Source organism: Zalophus californianus, chromosome 5 (genome assembly GCF_009762305.2).
Source record: "Zalophus californianus isolate mZalCal1 chromosome 5, mZalCal1.pri.v2, whole genome shotgun sequence".
In the NCBI taxonomy this organism is placed as follows: Eukaryota; Metazoa; Chordata; class Mammalia; order Carnivora; family Otariidae; genus Zalophus; species Zalophus californianus.
The window spans coordinates 76,482,941-76,502,676 of record NC_045599.1 but is presented as its reverse complement, the minus strand read 5'-3'; the positions used below and the strand labels follow the sequence as shown (position 1 = coordinate 76,502,676).

General features: G+C 33.2%; 1 protein-coding gene across 5 annotated transcripts in view; it reads left to right on the top strand.

Moving 5' to 3' along the window:
- CHD1 (chromodomain helicase DNA binding protein 1) overlaps nt 1-19,736 on the top strand; it is an 80,037-nt gene that overhangs the window by 36,332 nt on the left and 23,969 nt on the right. For all 5 annotated transcript variants that reach the window (XM_027604916.2, XM_027604912.2, XM_027604913.2 and 2 more), the window contains exons 11-24: nt 343-470; nt 917-1,133; nt 1,781-1,870; nt 2,890-3,080; nt 3,806-3,994; nt 5,551-5,713; nt 6,554-6,706; nt 9,300-9,371; nt 9,805-9,954; nt 12,602-12,750; nt 13,348-13,444; nt 13,562-13,657; nt 15,600-15,776; nt 18,425-18,585. In XM_027604916.2, the coding sequence (XP_027460717.1) occupies nt 343-470; nt 917-1,133; nt 1,781-1,870; nt 2,890-3,080; nt 3,806-3,994; nt 5,551-5,713; nt 6,554-6,706; nt 9,300-9,371; nt 9,805-9,954; nt 12,602-12,750; nt 13,348-13,444; nt 13,562-13,657; nt 15,600-15,776; nt 18,425-18,585 (2,033 nt within the window). The remainder of the gene's footprint in view (nt 1-342; nt 471-916; nt 1,134-1,780; nt 1,871-2,889; nt 3,081-3,805; nt 3,995-5,550; nt 5,714-6,553; nt 6,707-9,299; nt 9,372-9,804; nt 9,955-12,601; nt 12,751-13,347; nt 13,445-13,561; nt 13,658-15,599; nt 15,777-18,424; nt 18,586-19,736) is intronic.

Sequence of the window (19,736 nt, the reverse complement as noted above, 5' to 3'; positions counted from 1 at the left end):
ATGGTTTATTTCTAGGTCAGCGCTGCACTAGCAGTTAAATGAATGAATTTAACATAGCTATTGCTTCTGAACTGTGTAAGACTCAAGTATTTCAGCAGGAACTTACTTATTTCTATCATTTTTTGTCCAAAAAAGAGGGCAAAATATTTCACTGTATGATGTTGTTACAGTAAGAGAAAACAGTCTTCTTTGAATGAATCCTGAGATATATTTTGAGTCATGGAATTTCTGAGCTTGAAAATTTGAGATAAAATTTCAAAATTTATGGTAAAATCTGAGATTTTGATCTTTTAAGATTCTCACATTTGATAGTTCTTCTCATTACATTTATTTCTACTAAAGGTATTAAAACAAAGGCCAAGATTTGTAGCCCTAAAGAAGCAACCATCCTATATTGGAGGACATGAGAGTTTAGAATTAAGAGATTATCAACTGAATGGTTTAAATTGGCTTGCTCACTCTTGGTGCAAGTGAGTATATTTTGAATTGTCTGTTTAATTTGAGGACATAAGAATTTTACAAATACAGGATTTGGAAAAGATTTCCACCAATATCAAGGATGAAGACTGGTATTTATATGCAGGCTTTTGAATTTCCTCAGTATATAGTAATATTTATTACATACTAAGAAGAAAATCCAGGGGAGTTTGAGTTTAACCTATTTAATTGCTGCATTCCTTCATATTACTGTTAATCTTTAAGTTTCCTTTGGACTAAAATGGTAAACTTCGTCCACTTTTTTTATACTATTACAGAGGCCTTTACATTTATTATTTATAGCTAATAAAAGTGGTGTATTGTTTGTATACCTTTCAGATTAATTTTAACTGCTTAAATTTGTATATGGGTTATGTAAAAAGGTTTCTTTATAAATTTGAATCTATTGCATACATAATTGTTGTTTTTAATTTTGTAGAGGAAATAGTTGCATACTTGCTGATGAAATGGGCCTTGGAAAAACAATACAGACGATCTCATTTCTGAACTATTTATTTCATGAACATCAATTATATGGACCTTTTCTGTTAGTAGTACCACTTTCCACTCTTACTTCCTGGCAAAGGGAAATTCAGACATGGGCTTCTCAAATGAATGCTGTGGTTTATTTAGGTGACATTAACAGCAGAAATATGGTAAGTTGTTTCTCCACAAATTTAGAAATTTAGACATACTTGTCTTTATAGTCTTAGTTTCTAGTGTAAAACTTGCCACAAAGTAAGTACTCTCAATACATATTTTATTGGCTGTAATAAAAGGCAATTTTCATCTGAGTGTCACTTTATGTAATATATATTTTTTCTAATTTCTTACGGAGAATTTCAAATATACATGAAAACAGAAGACTATAATAAAACTCTGTGTGCCCATCTCCAGCTTCACAGGTTTAATGCTTTGCCGGTTTTGTTTCATCTGTACCTCTACAGAGTACTTTCCTCCCAAATATTGTGAAGCAGACCCATACATCATATTTCATCCATAAATGCTATGTTATTAAATGAATTAATCACTTATGTTTTGTTAAATATGAACTTCCTTCAGTGGAAAGTGTGTATTTAAAAATGTGTCTGCTTTATTTTTATAGGTTTTGATATGCTGTGGTATTTATATTTCATTTATAAGTAAGATGAATGTAGCTTGATGGACTGTTAAGAATTAAAATGGTTTTATTATATAAACAAATTTTTTTGTGTATTTTGGAGGGATTTTTTTTTAGATGTTCAAATAAAAGTATACTTTTCTTAATGTTTGTCTTAAAATTATCTTTAAAATTTCTTGATAGATAAGAACTCATGAATGGATGCATCCCCAGACCAAACGGTTAAAATTTAATATACTTTTAACAACTTACGAAATTTTATTGAAGGATAAGGTTTGTATTACCTATGCTTTTCTATTTGGTGTATATCCATATTTCCTTTATATTGTGGATAGGGTGAGAAGATAAATCATGGGTCAGCAAACTACATCCTGTGGGTCAAATCTGGCTTGTTTTTTATGACTTTTGAACTAAGAATGGTTTTTACATTTTTAGATGGTGTAAAAACAAAGAATATGTGACAGAGACCATCACACATTTGTCTGAGAAAGCTAAAATATTTACCGTCTGGGTCTTTACAGGAAAAGTTTGCCAACTATTGACTTATATAAAACTAGTTTGTCATAGTGTGTTGATTTGTAAATCTTCAAAGAGGAGGAAAATACCTAAAAGAATTAAGCTACTCCTGGGTGAAGCACTAAGCTAAATGCTTTATAGATGTTGTTTATTTAGTTCTTTATAGTTCATATCTCAAGTACCCATCTATTTTATAAGATAACTGCTATTTTTGCTTTATTGGAAAGAAAAATCCAGTGCAAAGAGGTTAATGTGCTTGTCTCCTAGGTCATACAACCATTAAATAGCAGAATGAGGCCTGTCTCTGTTTTAAGTCAGAGACCCACATTTATATATCAGAGATCCACAGTTCATAAAAATCATACAGTGAATTATTTCTACACTTGAAATAAGACACTTCCAAATTTATATCATATTTTCTTTAAATTGACATTAATAGAGGCTTCTGCTGGCCTTAAGCTAAAAATTTTCTGTGAAAATTTTTTAAATACTATTTTAATGATACTATGGTTTTTCTTTTTCCTTTTTTTGAATGTGTAAGCTAGTAAAGACTTTCATTTGCTTTTCTGTTTTCCAGTGGGTGAATTAGTCATGGAAGGAACTTGGTTTTGCATGTTGAGTTACTTTATTTGAGGATTTCAGTAAATCTTGAAATAATATATAATTTTTATTTGAAAAAAGACAAGTTTGCTTTTAATTTTACTTTACCTCAGTTTAATAATTTGAATTTAATTTTTCTCTTAAAATATTAACTGTGTTTTTCTGTTCATTTTAAGGCATTCCTTGGAGGTCTGAATTGGGCGTTTATAGGTGTAGATGAAGCACATCGATTAAAGAATGATGACTCTCTTCTGTATAAAACTTTAATAGACTTTAAGTCCAATCACCGTCTCCTTATTACTGGAACTCCTCTACAAAACTCCCTCAAAGAGCTCTGGTCTTTGCTACATTTCATTATGCCAGAAAAGTAAGATAAATTGGGATATACAGTTTTAATATTAGTTTTATATGTTAAGCTTAGCAGGAAAATAATTAGTGTAGGTAGTAAGGTCCGTAGAAGTTTTATTGTCCTAGAACATTAGACCACAGATTTTTAAGAAGGAAAATAAAAAAAGGAAATGGGATGCAACATTTCGTATTTCTAATATTTTAATTTTTCAGTTTTGTAAATAAGTTTGAGTCATGTGTAATAAATTACAGCAGTTGATTTTGCCCTTGTTCAAAATAATATTCGTTTGAAAAACTGAAACAGTATACTTCTTAATATTTAATAGTAGCAATAACTACAATAATAAGGTCCTGGTAACCCCTTTCTTTAAGTGAGGGAAAGTAGACTAGATAAGGGTCAGATAACTTGTTCAAGATGACAAACATTTTTTTTCAATAGATTCAGAATTTTAAAATTATATTCTTTGAGATATATTTTAGTGATAATTCTGTATTTGAAAATACTTTAATTTTATTTAACATCTTTAGCTCAAAGAGAATCATAATTTTTGTAAAAGAACTTATATTTCACCTTTATATACATACAGGACAGATTTCTTGGGAAGGATAGTTCTTAGAAGTGACTAATATTAGCAAATCTTTTTTTCTGAAAGTCTATATTTTGTTTATATATGACTACTCTCAAAAAACTCATATGCAATATGACTTTTTTCAGTGGTTCTTCCATTTTCTTAAACTTCTAAGGTTTTCTTCCTGGGAAGATTTTGAAGAAGAACATGGAAAAGGCAGAGAATATGGTTATGCAAGCCTCCACAAGGAGCTTGAGCCGTTTCTGTTACGCAGAGTTAAAAAAGATGTGGAAAAATCTCTTCCTGCCAAGGTTGAGCAGATTTTAAGAATGGAAATGAGTGCTTTACAGAAACAGTATTACAAGTAAGCTGTAAACAGACCACATGTTTTGGATATTTAATTCTAAATAACCCTCTGTAACCTTTTCTCATCGAGGTGGCCCCCTGCCCCACAATAGGTTTTTAGAGCAATAACAATTCTTGAATTTTAGAATAGGTTTATTCTATGGGCTCCTGAAGCAAAGAGAGATTGAATGGCATGTTCAAGATCATGGGTAACCTAAGACTTAATTGTGTTTGTCTATTTTATGCTCTGTTACCATATAGAGGGTTCTGTTAAGTGTTAATACTATTTTTTTTTAAAGATTTTATTTATTTATTTGAGAGAGAGAGAATGAGAGATAGCACGAGAGGGAAGAGGGTCAGAGGGAGAAGCAGACTCCCTGCTCAGCAGGGAGCCCGATGTGGGACTCGATCCCGGGACTCCAGGGTCATGACCTGAGCCGAAGGCAGTCGCTTAACCAACTGAGCCACCCAGGCGTCCCTAAGTGTTAATACTAAAGTGTTAGTGATACTAAGGCATTATTTTGTAGTTATGATAATTACATAATTGACAGAGGTAGAGGCCAGAAAAAGAAACTTAAAATTTTAGGCCCCCTGTTGAAGAATATTAATCATACTTTAGATAAATGTATACTTTATACTTTGGATATATGTAAGATTTATACAGTACTACTTCAAAGAATCAAAAGGTAATACTTGTCCTAATAGTTATTTAAACATGTAATTGCATAAAATGCAGTGCTACATGCATTTAGATTTTCAGAAACTTATTTCATGGTAACATCTGTAAAGTGCCATACATTAAAAGAAAATACATTTATTGCATGAATTTTACGTTTGTATTGTGGAAAATTTCAAACATATACAAAAAGAGGATGACATAATAAATTCCCAAAACTTGGCTTTGTTTTTAACTCATAGCCAGTCTTATTTTATCTCTAGCCATTCCCACTTCCCTCACCTCCTATCATTTTGAGGCAAATCAGAGATAAAATTGTTTCAAGTCCCTTCCAAGATTAACCTTATAAAAAGGAAGAAAATAAAAGATGGTAGAAGACAAAGTATATTGTGGTGAGAGGAAATGTTACATAGTTACATAAATAGTTTGGAGTGATAAAATAACCACCTGTGATTTTTCTACAAGTTGCATATGTATTGTTTAATTGTACTTTAGAGAAGGCAGTGTGGGTAAACCAGGTATGCTCATGTGGTTTCTTATAGGTCTATGTTTTGGTTGCCTAATGTAGTAAAATTTGTAGGAAGGTTAATATAGATGATAGCTGACCCATTTTTGAAGTAACTTTGGGGGAAAAAGGATTAATACACTACACTCACTATGTTACATTAAGCCTTTACTGTATATAGCACAGATAACAAGTTACGTGTTGTGTTCTCATTAATTTTATGAAGTTCATAGTCTTGTGAATGAGGTTTGGTCCATTGTATTATCCAGTTGTAAACTTCGTAATAGTGCAATATTGCTTTGGTGCTTGATTGTTTTTTCATGATTTTAGAATTCATTCTGGTAAGTATTCTGCTAAAGCTCATTTTTGTGTTATTTTTTTTTTTTTTAAACAGATGGATATTAACTAGGAATTACAAAGCCCTCAGCAAAGGTTCCAAGGGCAGTACCTCAGGCTTTTTGAACATTATGATGGAGCTAAAGAAATGTTGTAACCATTGCTACCTCATTAAACCACCAGATAATAATGAATTCTATAATAAACAGGAGGCCTTACAAGTAAGGATTTTAAAATATTGTTACTTTATAGTAAAGCAATATTGTAGGAATGCTTATTGCAGTTATAACTGAAAATGCCCCAAGGCTTTAATATATTGGTTAGAATTTCTCTTTGGTTATGGTATAATTAAATAATGGGGTTTTTTTAGTCTTTTTAAAAAAGCCTTCAAAATTATAATTTATCCAATTAATTATTTTGATCATTTTTCTAAAAATGGATTTGTATGGACTACCAAGATTTATCCAGCAGAAATCCCGTAGTATATTCTTAATTGACAAAAATTCACATCAGTGAATGTGCTGAATTTGTGATATGGTAATTGGTAGTCTTGAGAAAGACATCTTGACCTCAGGTTTTACCATTCTTGTCACTTCTGGAAGACAAATGGAAAGTATGAAGAAGGCACAACTGCCATCCAGCCACAGTAGTGCTTTTAAGTGCTAGGTTCAGTGACTGATATGTATAAATTAAAATAGGTTTTCTTACTGTTTTAAAACCTTTAGTTGCTGCTGCTTTCAATATATTATTTTTCAAAGATTTTTGGAGAGGTAGTGTAATAACTACAAATAAAGTGAAACTGCTCCCCGCATCACTTTACCTCCAAAACATGACAAAAACCTAGGTGCTAAGTGGCAAGGAAAGTCTTAGCTGGCATAGATCAAAGTGATCTTAGAAAGTCCTAGAAAATTTTGAAAACTGAAATAAACTGTTTTCCAACATTATAAAAACATAACATTTCAATTTTAAATATAAAGAAGATGAAGTATTAAGTGGAGTATTTGTTTCATTTGATTGATTCTTTTCACATGCTGTAACAGCTGTAATTTATTGTTTCCTAGCACTTAATCCGTAGTAGCGGAAAATTGATTCTTCTTGACAAACTGTTAATTCGCCTAAGAGAACGAGGCAATAGAGTTCTTATTTTTTCTCAAATGGTGCGGATGTTAGATATACTTGCAGAATATTTGAAATACCGTCAATTCCCCTTTCAAGTAAGCATTTCATTTTTTCTTTTTTGTTGCCTTAAATTTCATCTGATTCTTGAGGGTGTTCTACAAAATTACCTTTGAAATTCTTCTGTATAGATTTTTATATAAACTGCACTTTTAAGATAATATATCTGTTTTAAAAATTTCTATTTTTGGGGTGCCTGGTGGCTCAGCCAATTAAGCTGACTCTTGATTTTGGCTCAGGTCATCTCATGGTCATGAGATAAAGCCCCAGGTCAGGCTCTGCACTGGGTGTGGAGCCTGCTTAAGACTGTCTCTCCTCCTCTCCCTCTGCCCCTCCCCTCCTCTCTCTCTCTTCCTCTCTGGGGGAAAAAAAAAATTCTGTTTATCATTATTCCTTTTTTTTCTTCTTGACCTTACATTTAGCAGCAAAGCAGTTTTTCTTTTCTCTAATTTTTATTTTAATTCTGTACTTCTGTGCTCAAATCTAAATGGGCAGCATTATGTATTAGACTTTAGTTTGAGGAAGGGAAAGAGAGAACAGTCCTTGTGAATGTTACCAGAACTGTTACAGATTCTGAAGAATAATGTTCTCATAGTTATTCTAATACATAGCTTGCTGTATAAAACTATAGATGACTCCAAGGAAGGTACTAAAGACCAAAATGGTCTTATAGTCCATCTATTCAGTATTTATTTTGAAATCCATTCAGTGTAATTAAAGCTAATATGAATGTTTAATGTTAGGAGACAGGTGCTAGTCTCAGTACTTTCTAATAATTTAATCCTTATTTAATGCTTTTATGAACAGTGCCTAGAACCTAGTGAACACTCATATAACTAGTAAATGATACATATTTAGTGCAGGAAATAAAATAGAGATAGAATTATAAAGATGAATCTCAACAGACATAATCCCTGCTCTGTTGGGAGTTTACATCATAATGTGGAAGACAGACATTAAGCAGGTAATTACAAATAAAAATAACATTACAACTCTGGTAATGTCTGCTTTGAAGGACAGGTTTTTGGTGATATGAACATGATTGAGAAATATATAGTCATTCACGCTAGGGGAAAAATATGGAAAAAGTATCATTTGATTTTCTTAACAACTTTATTCAGATGTAATTTCCTTCCCATGCAATTCATCCATTTAAAGTGTACAATTAAGTGATTTTTTAATATATGCACAGAGTTGGGCAGCCATCAACACAATCTTAGTATGTTTTCATCCCCTCAAAAAGAAACTACCCTTTAGCTATCACCGTGTTTCTCCATATCACCCCTCTCTCCCCACCCTAACCCTGTGTCGTTTTTAGACAAACTATTACGTGTACATGGTCAAACAAAACAAATAGTAAAGGAGTGCTTATTAGCAATTCTTTGCCTCTAATCCCTTCTCATTCCCAGATTAATTCCCAGAGAAAATTACTTTTACCACTCTTTTGGTTTAGGTCATACTTCAATAAATGGTATACCCACTGTTTTTTAAAAGTCTTTACTAATTGTAATTGTTAATGAAAAAGAAACAAATAGCACTATTTAAGTTTTTTTTTTATTTTGGACATCAGCTAATGTTTAGTAAGGACTCAGTATATATATCCAACACTGAGCTAAGTGTTTTACTGTGTTCTCTCACTGAGTGCTCTGAATTTTGTGAAGGAAGTACTACTATTATGTTCATTCCCTGAGAAAGAAGGTGAAAAGTCAAGATCACTTGCCTAGGCACTCATGAATACTGAAGACACTCAAATGCAGGCTATTTAACTAGAACCCATCGTTCCCCAAATCAGTGACTTTCCCAAACTTAATCAAGGGCTTTTGCTGGACCCCTTTCTCTCTCTCTCTCTCTCTCTCTCTCTCTCTCTCTCTCTCTCCCCCTCCCCCCCCCTTTAAATTTCTTTTAAAGATTTTATTTATTTGAGAGAGAGAGAGCACGCATGAGCAGGGAGGAGGGCAGAGGGAGAGTGAGAAGCAGACTCCCCACTGAGTGGGGAGCCCAACATGGGGCTTAATCCCAGTACCCTGAGATCATGACCTGAGCCAAAGGCAGACACTAAACCAACTCAGCCCTTGGACCCCTTTCTCAGAGTTTCTGATTCAGTAGATCTGCGATGGGGCTCAAAAATTTGCATTTCTAAGTTCTCAGGTGACACTGATGGCTGTTGGTCCAGTAACCAGACTGGACTTAATCAGCATTTACAAAACTGTGGTCTGTAACCTATTAATGGATCTGGGAATCATTTCAATGAGTTGTACCAACATTTTGAAAAAATGAAATAGATTTTAATATATGAGGGTATAGCATGGTAAACTGTGTCATGTAACTTGCTTTGGGTATACAGCTGTGTACTCATTCATGTGTAAAATGTATTTCTTACAGTGAGACTCAGGCAGAATGATAACCATTGTCATTACTTACTGTTATTATCTGGGGAAATAGTTTTAGTGGTTAACAACACAGACTTGACAGAATGCCTGGGTATTGTCTTCTTGCCTCTTAGGTGCCTTATACTCTTACAGTCTTAGCAAAAGCAGTACTGCCTTTTCATACTTAATTTCATTGTTGATTTTAATATCTTTTTTAAATATTTGAATCTGTTATATGCAATATTTTAATGTTTTATTCTAGAGATTAGATGGATCAATAAAAGGGGAACTGAGAAAACAAGCTCTAGATCATTTTAATGCTGAAGGATCAGAGGTATGAATGCTTTTAAAATTGTAAATTAATCATTTTAGTTGTATGTGCTTTTTTTTTTAAATCTTGTTACCCAGTTTTTCTTTGTAAGTGAGGTTTTAAAATCAATATTCTATGTTAAATCTGAAGAATTTTACTCTTTCTCATCAATACTATTTCAGCATAGGACAGTTAATTTGATTCAGAATAAATTAGTCCACTTTCATTTACAAATTTTTAAATTTGATATATATTATTCCTATGTATATTTTTTTAGGAGTCTTGTTGATTGGTTTTGCTAGAGGTTTTTGTATTTTATTAGTATTTTTTAAAAATGCCTTTTACTTTTATTGGTAAAATACTTTTAAATTCAAAAAATCAGTTGTAAAATTCTCTAATTATTCACAGTCACAGTTAAGACGAATTTAAAATTGAGCCTATTTATAATTCCTTACAGGATTTCTGCTTTTTGCTTTCCACAAGAGCTGGAGGCCTGGGAATTAATTTAGCCTCTGCTGACACTGTTGTTATATTTGATTCTGATTGGAATCCACAAAATGATCTTCAGGCACAGGCTAGAGCTCATCGAATTGGGCAGAAGAAACAGGTATTTTTTTTTTTTTTTTACTTTTAGATTCCTTTTTTATGATCATCAGTGTTTGGAAGTTGGTTTATCTTCTGGGTCAGATCATTGGAACACAGTCATGTTGCTCTTTAACAGGTAAAGTACTCAGGAACTCAGATTTACCAAAATCACCTAGAAGGTCTGGCAGAATTGAATACCCTAGCGGGGAGGGGTTGGGGAGTGGATGGAGGGCACCGCAGACCCTGGGTGGGGAGCCTGCCCAAGGAGCACCCTGGGGCTGGCACGGCAGGCACCGCGCATCGCATACACACACAGCTGTCAGACCCGGATTTCAGAGACCTAACAGCTGCAAGGCCTGCCATAATAGGATAATGCATTCTCTTTTAATCATACATTCTGTTTACAGCTGTAGAGTACCAATGTTTTTCATTGAAAACATAAGCATTAAAGTGTCTTTATTATCTTAACTATTGGAGATTTTGCTTAGGATATTGCCACCTTTTTGTTAACCTGTATCTTATCCATTTGCCTATAAGATTCTTTATGCAAAAAAGCCATTCTGATTTTATAGTTTTTGTACAGCTGACACCGTTGTAATAGGCCTTGAGATCATGGCCTTGGTCCTTGTATTTTAATTCATTTACCTCCATCTAGAGTAGTGCTTCTCAAACTTCTCCAAAGCAAGAGATACGAACAAATAGCACAGAAAGAGCACATTTATAATACCCTTTTAAGATTTCATGTTTCCTACTGAAAAATATGTCCATAATTTTAATTGAAAAAAATATTTTGCCTAAATAATTCTCATAAAACTCTCATCAGAAATACATTACACTTCTTTCCGTAATTTTCATACTCTGGAACAACATTGCATACCCCTAAGTGTGATAGCTTGTATTTACAGTAGTGGTTCATAACATCATCAGACCCAGTGACCCCTTTTAACAACAGCTGTTTTTAGCACCCCCTTTTCCTTGAATACATGAATTTGAAAATAATTTTAATGCCCTAGTAGCAATTTAGGTAAAAAACAAAACAAAGTCTATTTAAAAAATAAGTATTTTAATATATAGGACTACACTGGGATATAAAGAACAAATTTAGAGTTGCGAAAATTAGAGCGGGACTCATTCTCTATAGAAAGTACAAAGGAAGGGAAGATCAGGTGTATTGGTGCATAAGACAATAGAAATTAGCATTAAAATTAGATAATAACACTTACTTACACATTATAAAGAGAAGCAGACTTGAAGTAGGGATAATAACATGCCAAGATAAATTATAGACTGTCAGGAGAGGGTGAAGAAATAAGATAATCTCACAGTTGAGCTGGGCCTAATGTATATGTGAATAGTCAAAATAGCCCCTGTTTTATGAATGAGATAGGGAGTAGTGGTTAATTGCACTAAACCCCCCTATATTGAAATCCTCAGTACATGGCTGGGCTCATACTCCATTTATACTACTTAAATACTACTTAATAGGTGATAGAAAGTAGAGGATACATTAGAAGAACCAGTTAGATAAAATACTATATAAAGTTGCATGGTAGACCTCTAGGAAGAATATTTGAGTAAGATCGTAAAATAATGGTAACAGATTTCTTACTATTTTGTTACAAAACTTAAAAAATAAATGCGACATAAATATGACTGTATTTTAAAATATAATTTATTTAATACATTTAAAATATATAAATATGAATACATATTTTTATTAATGATTATTGAGGTATATTCTTTATTATTTCATTATTGGTGTATTAATATTCCTATGCCTCAGGTACTTGGCTGTTTTTTGTTTGTTTTTTAAGTTTTTATTTAAATTCTAGTTAACATACAGTGTAATATTAGTTTCAGGTGTACATTATAGTGCTTCAACTCTTCCATACAACACTTGGTACTCATCACAACAGGTGTCTTCCTTAATCCCTATCACCTATTTAAACCCCCCCTCCCTCCGCCCACAGGGTAACCATCAATTTGTTCTCTGTTGTTAGGAGTCTGTTTCTTGGTTTGCTTCTCTTTTTCCCCTATGATCAGTTGTTTAGTTTTTTCAAATTCCACATGTGTGAAATCATGCACGTACCTGTGGTTTTACTAGTATTTGGTTCTAAATCTGACACAAGGTATTTCATATCTTTTATTAAATATTTATGTGCAGCAACTACAAAATGAGTATAGATGAGTAATACAGATGAGTTTTATTGGTGACACCAATACTGTACACATTTGGAAATAACTTTGACAGAGATCTAAATAAAAGGGTATCTGTGCAATAGTTACAATGCTGAAAAAACTAGTGTATGTTTTATAACTTCATTAAAACTCTTCTTGTTTACCTTAAAATGGAGTTCAAATTTAGACTGAATAATTTAAAAAAGTTTTTAAAAATCATTTGTAAGACTTGAAAAACTCAGGATACTTTTTCTTTGTGCCTGAATGTCCAGTTTAATGCAGAATGTCTGGTATCCCAGGTCCCTTTGCTCTTAAGTACTGGTAAGCCCACCTAATGATTTCAAAAACTATAAAAATGTTCCCATAAATTTTCAAAATATCCCTATACGGTGGTACTGTTTGATATAGAACTCCTGACCTTTGGGTATTTCAGATGAGCAAAATGAATCCTTTTTACTACATTTTATGTTTCATTATGCATATCTTTACAGGTGAATATTTATCGTCTAGTTACAAAGGGATCAGTTGAAGAGGATATACTTGAAAGGGCCAAAAAGAAGATGGTTTTGGATCACCTTGTGATTCAGAGAATGGACACAACTGGGAAGACAGTACTACATACAGGTTCTGCCCCCTCAAGGTAGTTATTATTTTTTTTTTTTTTTTAAGATTTTTTCATTTGAGTGAGAGAACATGAGCCGGGGGCAGGGAGAGAAGAACAGAGGGAGAGAGAGAAGCTGACTTCTCTCTGAGCAGAGCCAGATGACACGGGGTTCTGTCCCAGAACCCTGAGATCATGACCTTAGCCAAAGGCAGATGCTTAACCAACTGAGCCATCCAGGCACCCTGGTAGTTACTTTAATATTTAAAAAAAAAAAAGTCATTTAGAATCCTTCACTCATTTTCCTGAAATCTTGCATGCTATAAGCAGATCTTTGAGGTACCATATTTAGTTTTGTAATTATTTAAAGCACTGGAGTAATTTTTAGTCAAAAGCATACATTCAGCACTGATTTTACCACTCAAGTTTTATAAATCTTGGGAGAAATTCCTTTAACTTCCAGGTTTCAAGTTCTTAACTTTTAAAATAAGTGCACTTATAATACGTAACATGTCTGTCATATAAATTATATAAAGTTGACTATGTCAATAATGAATAAAAGTGCAATGTAAATATTGTTAACTGTTAGTATTAAGCATTTTTATTTGTTTTATTTATTTGTTTTTCTTGATTTAGTTCTACTCCTTTCAATAAAGAAGAATTATCAGCCATTTTAAAGTTTGGCGCTGAGGAACTTTTTAAGGAACCTGAAGGAGAAGAACAAGAGCCCCAGGTAAAAAAAAAAAAAAAACTTGCCTCAAAATGTGCCATTTCCTTAAACTTATAAGTATAAGGTGTATCTACTTCAAAATATGTTAAAATATACTTAAAGATTTCTTTCTAATTATAGGAAATGGATATAGATGAAATCTTGAAGAGGGCTGAAACTCATGAAAACGAACCAGGCCCTTTAACTGTAGGAGATGAATTGCTTTCCCAGTTCAAGGTAGATTTTTCTTTTTAATTTTTCTTTCAAATTATCTAAATTGAGAGGGAGTGATTATTTTTTGTCATTTTGCATTTTATTAATCTCTTTAAGCACAATCAACATGATAATTTCTCAGTATTTCTGGCTTAAAATTTGCTATGGTGTATGAAAATTTTTCTCCCTTATTCTGACAAACCAGTAGCACCTTCTTTTGAAAAGGACCAAATCATTTATGAATAGGTACATACAGTGGAATGAGGAGGGCTGTTATTCTAAATAGCATCTAAAAAAGTGCTTGGCAAATAGCACATCCTCAAATATTTGGGTAAATAGTGAACATGATCTCTAATGGAGATTTCTATGACAAAAGGCTTTTTTAGCCTTCTATTTGTTGGAGCAGTTTTTGACATTAAGTTAAGCATTATCACACCTGAGAAAACTCAAGTTAATCAGTCCATGTAAGCAGTGAGCTCCTATTAGTACCTATAAATACCCCTGGTTTGGTGAGGGTTAGGTTGCAAGGAGTCCTAAAGCAGTGTAAGTCAGCCAGCCTCATAGAGTAAGTTGTATGCCAGTTGTTTAGTGTAAAGAAGCAGGTTCCTCTATAGCCATTTTCATGAACTGAGGGTTTTAAGGAGAGCAGTTCAGTTTGTGTCATTTGTTCGTTCAACAAATACTTATTGAGCATCTGTGGTGTGCCATGCACAGGGACACAGCAGCGAATAAAAACGTTTGTAATTTTAATGAATCACTCTGGCCGCATTGTGGAGGATATACTGTAATGGAGCAAGAATTAAAAGCAGGGAGATAAGTTAGAGGTCTATTTCTTTAATCTTGAGGAGAAGTTAAGGTTTCTGGAACCTGTACTTAATCTGGGTATGGTCTGATTAACTCTACGTTGTTACACTATTTGGTTTTAATTTGACTAATTGGCAGTTTGAAAAAATGTCACTGATCAGCTGAGTAAAGTAAATACAGATTACTTTTATAACAGTGAGTTAATTCTCCTAAACTGCTAGCTTTAGGGCTTTCATCACAGTTAAATAATAGACACAGGGTGTCTGAGTGGCACAGTCGGTTAAGCATCTGATCTTGGTTTCCATTTAGGTCGTGATTTCATGGGTCCTGGGATCGAGGCCCATGTAGGCCTCCACACTCAGCGGGGAGTCTGCTTGAAGATTCTATTCTCTGCCCCCTCCATGTATGCATGTGTGCATTCTCTCGCTCTCAAATAAATAAATCTTTAAAATAAATAAAGACATGAGAGAATGAACACTATTTGCAGTGTCATTTCTTAACACAGGATAAGCACAAGTTTTTTTCACCCACTTTTTCTAAGTTTTAATGTGCCACTATTGGCAGTTAGGTTTAACGAATCCCTTCCATGTACCAGAGTCTTCATAGTTCCTTAAATGTATTCTCTTATTTAATCTTCACAAAATTTAGTGAGCTCTTTCTATCCCTTTTGTTTAAGATGAAGAAAGTAGGAACCTAAGAAAGGTTATCTCTGGACCCAGAGTTCTTTGTGTCTTGTCAGTAGCTTTTTTGTTACTTTTTATGATTATAAAAAAAATATTGGTTTATTCTACAGAACTTTGTAGTTAATGGACTGGTGTGGTATTTTCAGCGGAAGATGATTTAGCATGTTACTATAAATTATTTTTTGGTCTGTCAACTAATTTTGTTGAGCAGCAGGACAAAAGAGAATCATTCTTAGAAGTTTTTTGGTTTATTCTACTTTGACCTAATAAAAAATAATAAATAATAAAGAAGTAATAAAGAACTGAGAGAGTTTAGCAGTCATTTTTGGTTTAATCCATAGTCCTTTTCATTATCCTGAGGATATTTAAGTTTTATTGCCTTATTCTGGTATGTCACGTCCTCTCCCCTAAAATGCAAAATGTAATTTAAGGATGAGTTTTTCTTTAATGCTTATTCTGTTAAAATTCTTGAATTTAAGGTTGCCAACTTTTCAAATATGGATGAGGATGACATTGAGTTGGAACCAGAAAGAAATTCAAAGAATTGGGAAGAAATAATTCCAGAAGATCAAAGAAGACGATTAGAAGAGGAAGAAAGACAAAAGGAACTTGAAGAAATTTATATGCTCCCAAGAATGAGAAACTGTGCAAAACAGGTGACTTTTTAACTTAAAAGATTATTGTTGTAAGGGTATTCATACCTGAACTGATCTGGTTTTGTTTATAAAGCATACTGGTCCATTGTTTTCTTTTGTAGTGTTTTCAACTGATTTAATAATTCTTGCCTCATAAAATAAGTTGGAAAGTGTTCACCCCTCCTTTCCTTTTATGAAGAGTTTGTATAGAATTGGTATTCTTCATTAAATGTTTGGCACTATTTGTCAGGGAAACCATCTAGGCTTGGAGTTTTCTTTGTTAGAAACAATTTCTTTTATAAATATAGAACTATTCAGAATATTTCTTTCTTGAGTGAGTTTGGTAGTTTCTTTCAAGGAATTTGTCCATTTTATCTAAGTTGTTGAATTTATGGGCATAAAGTTATTCATAAAATCCCCCCAAAATCATCCCTGGTTTCATTTATTTTTCTGTTTCAGATTCATTGATTTCTGCTCTTTATTACTCTTTGGGTTTGCTTTAATTTGCTCTACTTTTTTTAGTGTCTTAAGATGTATTCTTAAGGGCGCCTGGGTGGCTCAGTTGGTTAAGCGACTGCCTTCGGCTCAGGTCATGATCGTGGAGTCCCGGGATGGAGTCCCGCATCGGGCTCCCTGCTCAGAGAGGAGTCTGCTTCTCCCTCTGACCCTCTTTCCTCTCGTGCTCTCTATCTCTCATTCTCTCTCTCTCAAATAAATAAATAAAATCTTTTTTAAAAAAAGATGTATTAAGACAATTTAATCAAGACGTTCCTTTTATAATATTATTAGCGTTTAATGCTACAAGTTTCCCTCTAAGCACTGCCTTTTTTGAATCTTGTAAATTTTGATACCTGTTGTGTTTTCATTTTCATTCATTTCAGAGTATTTTCTAATTTGCCTTATGGACATACTCTTTGACCCGTAGGTATTTTTTTGTTGGTTTTTGTTGTTTTTTGTTGTTATGAAGTGTGTTAATTTCCAAATATTTGGGAGATATTCTGATTATTTTTGTTATTGATTTCCATTTTAATTCTGTCATCATCAGCATACCTTGTGTGATGTGAATTTTTAAAAATTTATTGCTGTTTATTTTATGACCCAAATGAGGAAAATAGGAGATTTTTAAATAATGGTAACAGGGCCATGCCAGGCTACATCAGATGCTGCTACGAAAGGAAAAAAACTTTAATACTAGATTTTTTGTTTGAATTAACTTCTATTTTTTAGAATATCGCGTTATATTTCTGAGCTTTTTTGGTGCCTCCTTAAATTTTGAGTCTGAGGCAAATGAGGGAATTGCTTAGTCATCTTTCTGCTCTCTTTCCCTCAGGGGTAGAGTGTTTTGTTTTCTTTTTCTTTTCCTGCAACAGTATTGTGTCTTCTTTCTTCTTCAGTGAGGTGCCCTCAGTGCAATAGAAAACTGCTCCCTTTCTCCAGGCCATCATCTGGAAGAAAGTTTTTTCTGATCTCCTGCCCAGTCTTACTCATGAGCACCTGTTGGGAGTTTTGCGGAGGAATATCTGAGAGGGGGTGCAGGTTCTGTTTTCCATGCCTTTCCTTTCCAGGACTCTCACAGTCACCCAAACAAAGCCTTTAGCAAATTTTAGCTAATTTCCTTTTGCCTGCTTTTATGTTATTTGATGACTACAACTCATGCTTTTCACAGGTGAGGCAGTATTCAGGTTCCATCTTTTCTTACAAACTCTGCTGTATTTTCTTATATTTTAGACTATTAGATTGCCTTGTGATTTTGACGTGTGTAAGAGAAGTTAGGATTTTGTAGATCAGATTTGTTGTTAGGATTGGGGCATCCTATCAATAGGCAGAAATGGAGCCAAATGATGTGTGTGTCTGAATGTGACCATGTATGTAGTTTCTTTTTAGTGTTTATTCCTGCCAACCCCATAATAATTTCCGTTTATAGTACGCGGGAAGCACAGCATTATATTACTACTTTTGAAAGAATGAGAGGAGGTTAGAATGAGTAAGAACTGAATACTGTCTTTGACTTTCAATTAGCTTTCAACATATTAGGGGTTCAGAAAATGCACGGTGACTTCCAGAAACTTACAGAAAATATGTTTTGTTGTTTCTGTTAAATAATGAGTGTTATAAATAAATATTGTTACCGTTGATGTTTTTTTAATTCTATGTTTATGCTATTTGATTAATTGCTTGTTAATAATTTTTCTCATTTTTACAAAAGGACAATTTTTGGGGCGCCTGGGTGGCTCAGTCGGTTAAGCGTGTGACTCTTAGTTTCTGCTCAGGTCATGATCTCGGGTTGTGAGATCCAGCATTGGGCCCCATGCTCAGCGGGGAAACTGCTGGAGATTCTCTCTCTCTCTCTCTCCCTCCCTGTCCTCCTCAGACGCGTGCATTCTCTCTCTCTCTAAATAAATCTTTAAAAAAAAAAATTTATTTTCTTTCTGATATATAAGAATGTTTCTAAAAATGTTAGAGCCGTTAATAACTCTTTGTCATTAACCTGCCATGTTTTTCTCTGTTTTGTTTGCTTTTTAATCTTATTTAGAAAATTTTTTGATAAACAGACAAGATCTGAATTTGTTAATTCTCTCAGTCTTTTCCTTCTTAATGTTTTCTTTGCACTTACAGTTAGAAGCCTTCTTTAGTCTAAAGTTGGATAAATTTTTGTTTTCCAATTCCAGATTAGTTTTAATGGAAGTGAAGGGAGGCGCAGTAGAAGTAGGAGATATTCCGGATCTGATAGTGACTCGATCTCAGAAAGGAAAAGGCCAAAGAAACGTGGAAGACCACGGACTATTCCTCGAGAGAATATCAAAGGATTTAGTGATGCAGAAATTCGGCGGTAAGATGACATAAGGCTATTTTACTTCAGCCTCCTTTTATTAGAAGGTGAAATTAAAATAGACAAATCCCACAATTTTCAGAGATTAAAATGAAAGTTTTAGAGAAGGCAAATATATGATAATTGTGTAGGGATTGAATGGTTTGCTTTTGGGTCTTCATTTATAGCTATGAAAAATAAAACTTGGTATGTGATCTCTGCATGTTATTTATTTATTGTTAGTCTACTTAGACTGCTAAATTTTTTTGGTTTTATTAAAAATATGGTTCAGAATAGTGGCCCTTTTGAAAATGAATGTATATTTTAGTACATTAGACTTATTTATTAAAATTTCTCCATTTATGACTCCCAACATTACTATTTTTATGTGGGAATACTGTAGTTTCATATTTTTCTAGTTTTTTTTAACACTGAGGAGATTTGCTTTTTGAAAGTAACAATGTTAAAAGCATTTCTGATATGTCCAAGTAGGAATTGAGGTAAGATAGTCACGTAGGATAAATTACAGTTTTCTTTCAAAATATGTTTGTTCTTTATACACATTCATATAAGGGGACTGGGATAACAGCCTACTTTTGTTTATGTAATATTTTTGCTTATGAAATTTGTAAAAAGGTTTGCTCACTGTTATATTTTGAGAGTCTGTTGTTTCTTTCAAGCCATTGTAGTAACTCTTTTCTTTTAATCATAGACCTGACCGATAAAGTTCTTCCTCATTCTTTCTACCAGAAAACTAATTATATTGTTAGATTTTATTAAGGGTATTTTTATGACCACCTGATTTGCTGGACTTTCTGTCTTTAGTTGAAGAACATTTCAACTTCTGCTTTTCCTGGATATTTTCCCTCATCCATCAACCACTTGGGTAGCTTTGTTCTTAAGTAAAATTTTTATTTTCCATTGTTGGTATTATGCCATACATCTGAAATAAAGCTATTATTCAGTAAACTTTTATCAGTACTTGGAATGTGAGGAGGTGTAGTATGGTTGACAATTCTGGACACACTTCCTGTGGTAGCCTTGAACTTGTCTTGTGAAAATAATAAAGTAATTTCTAAAATAAAATTTAGCTTCTATTGTTTTATTTATATTGGTTTCTAAACATCATCCTGGGTGTTAAAATATGTCTTGCTTGGTATATCTTAATGTTT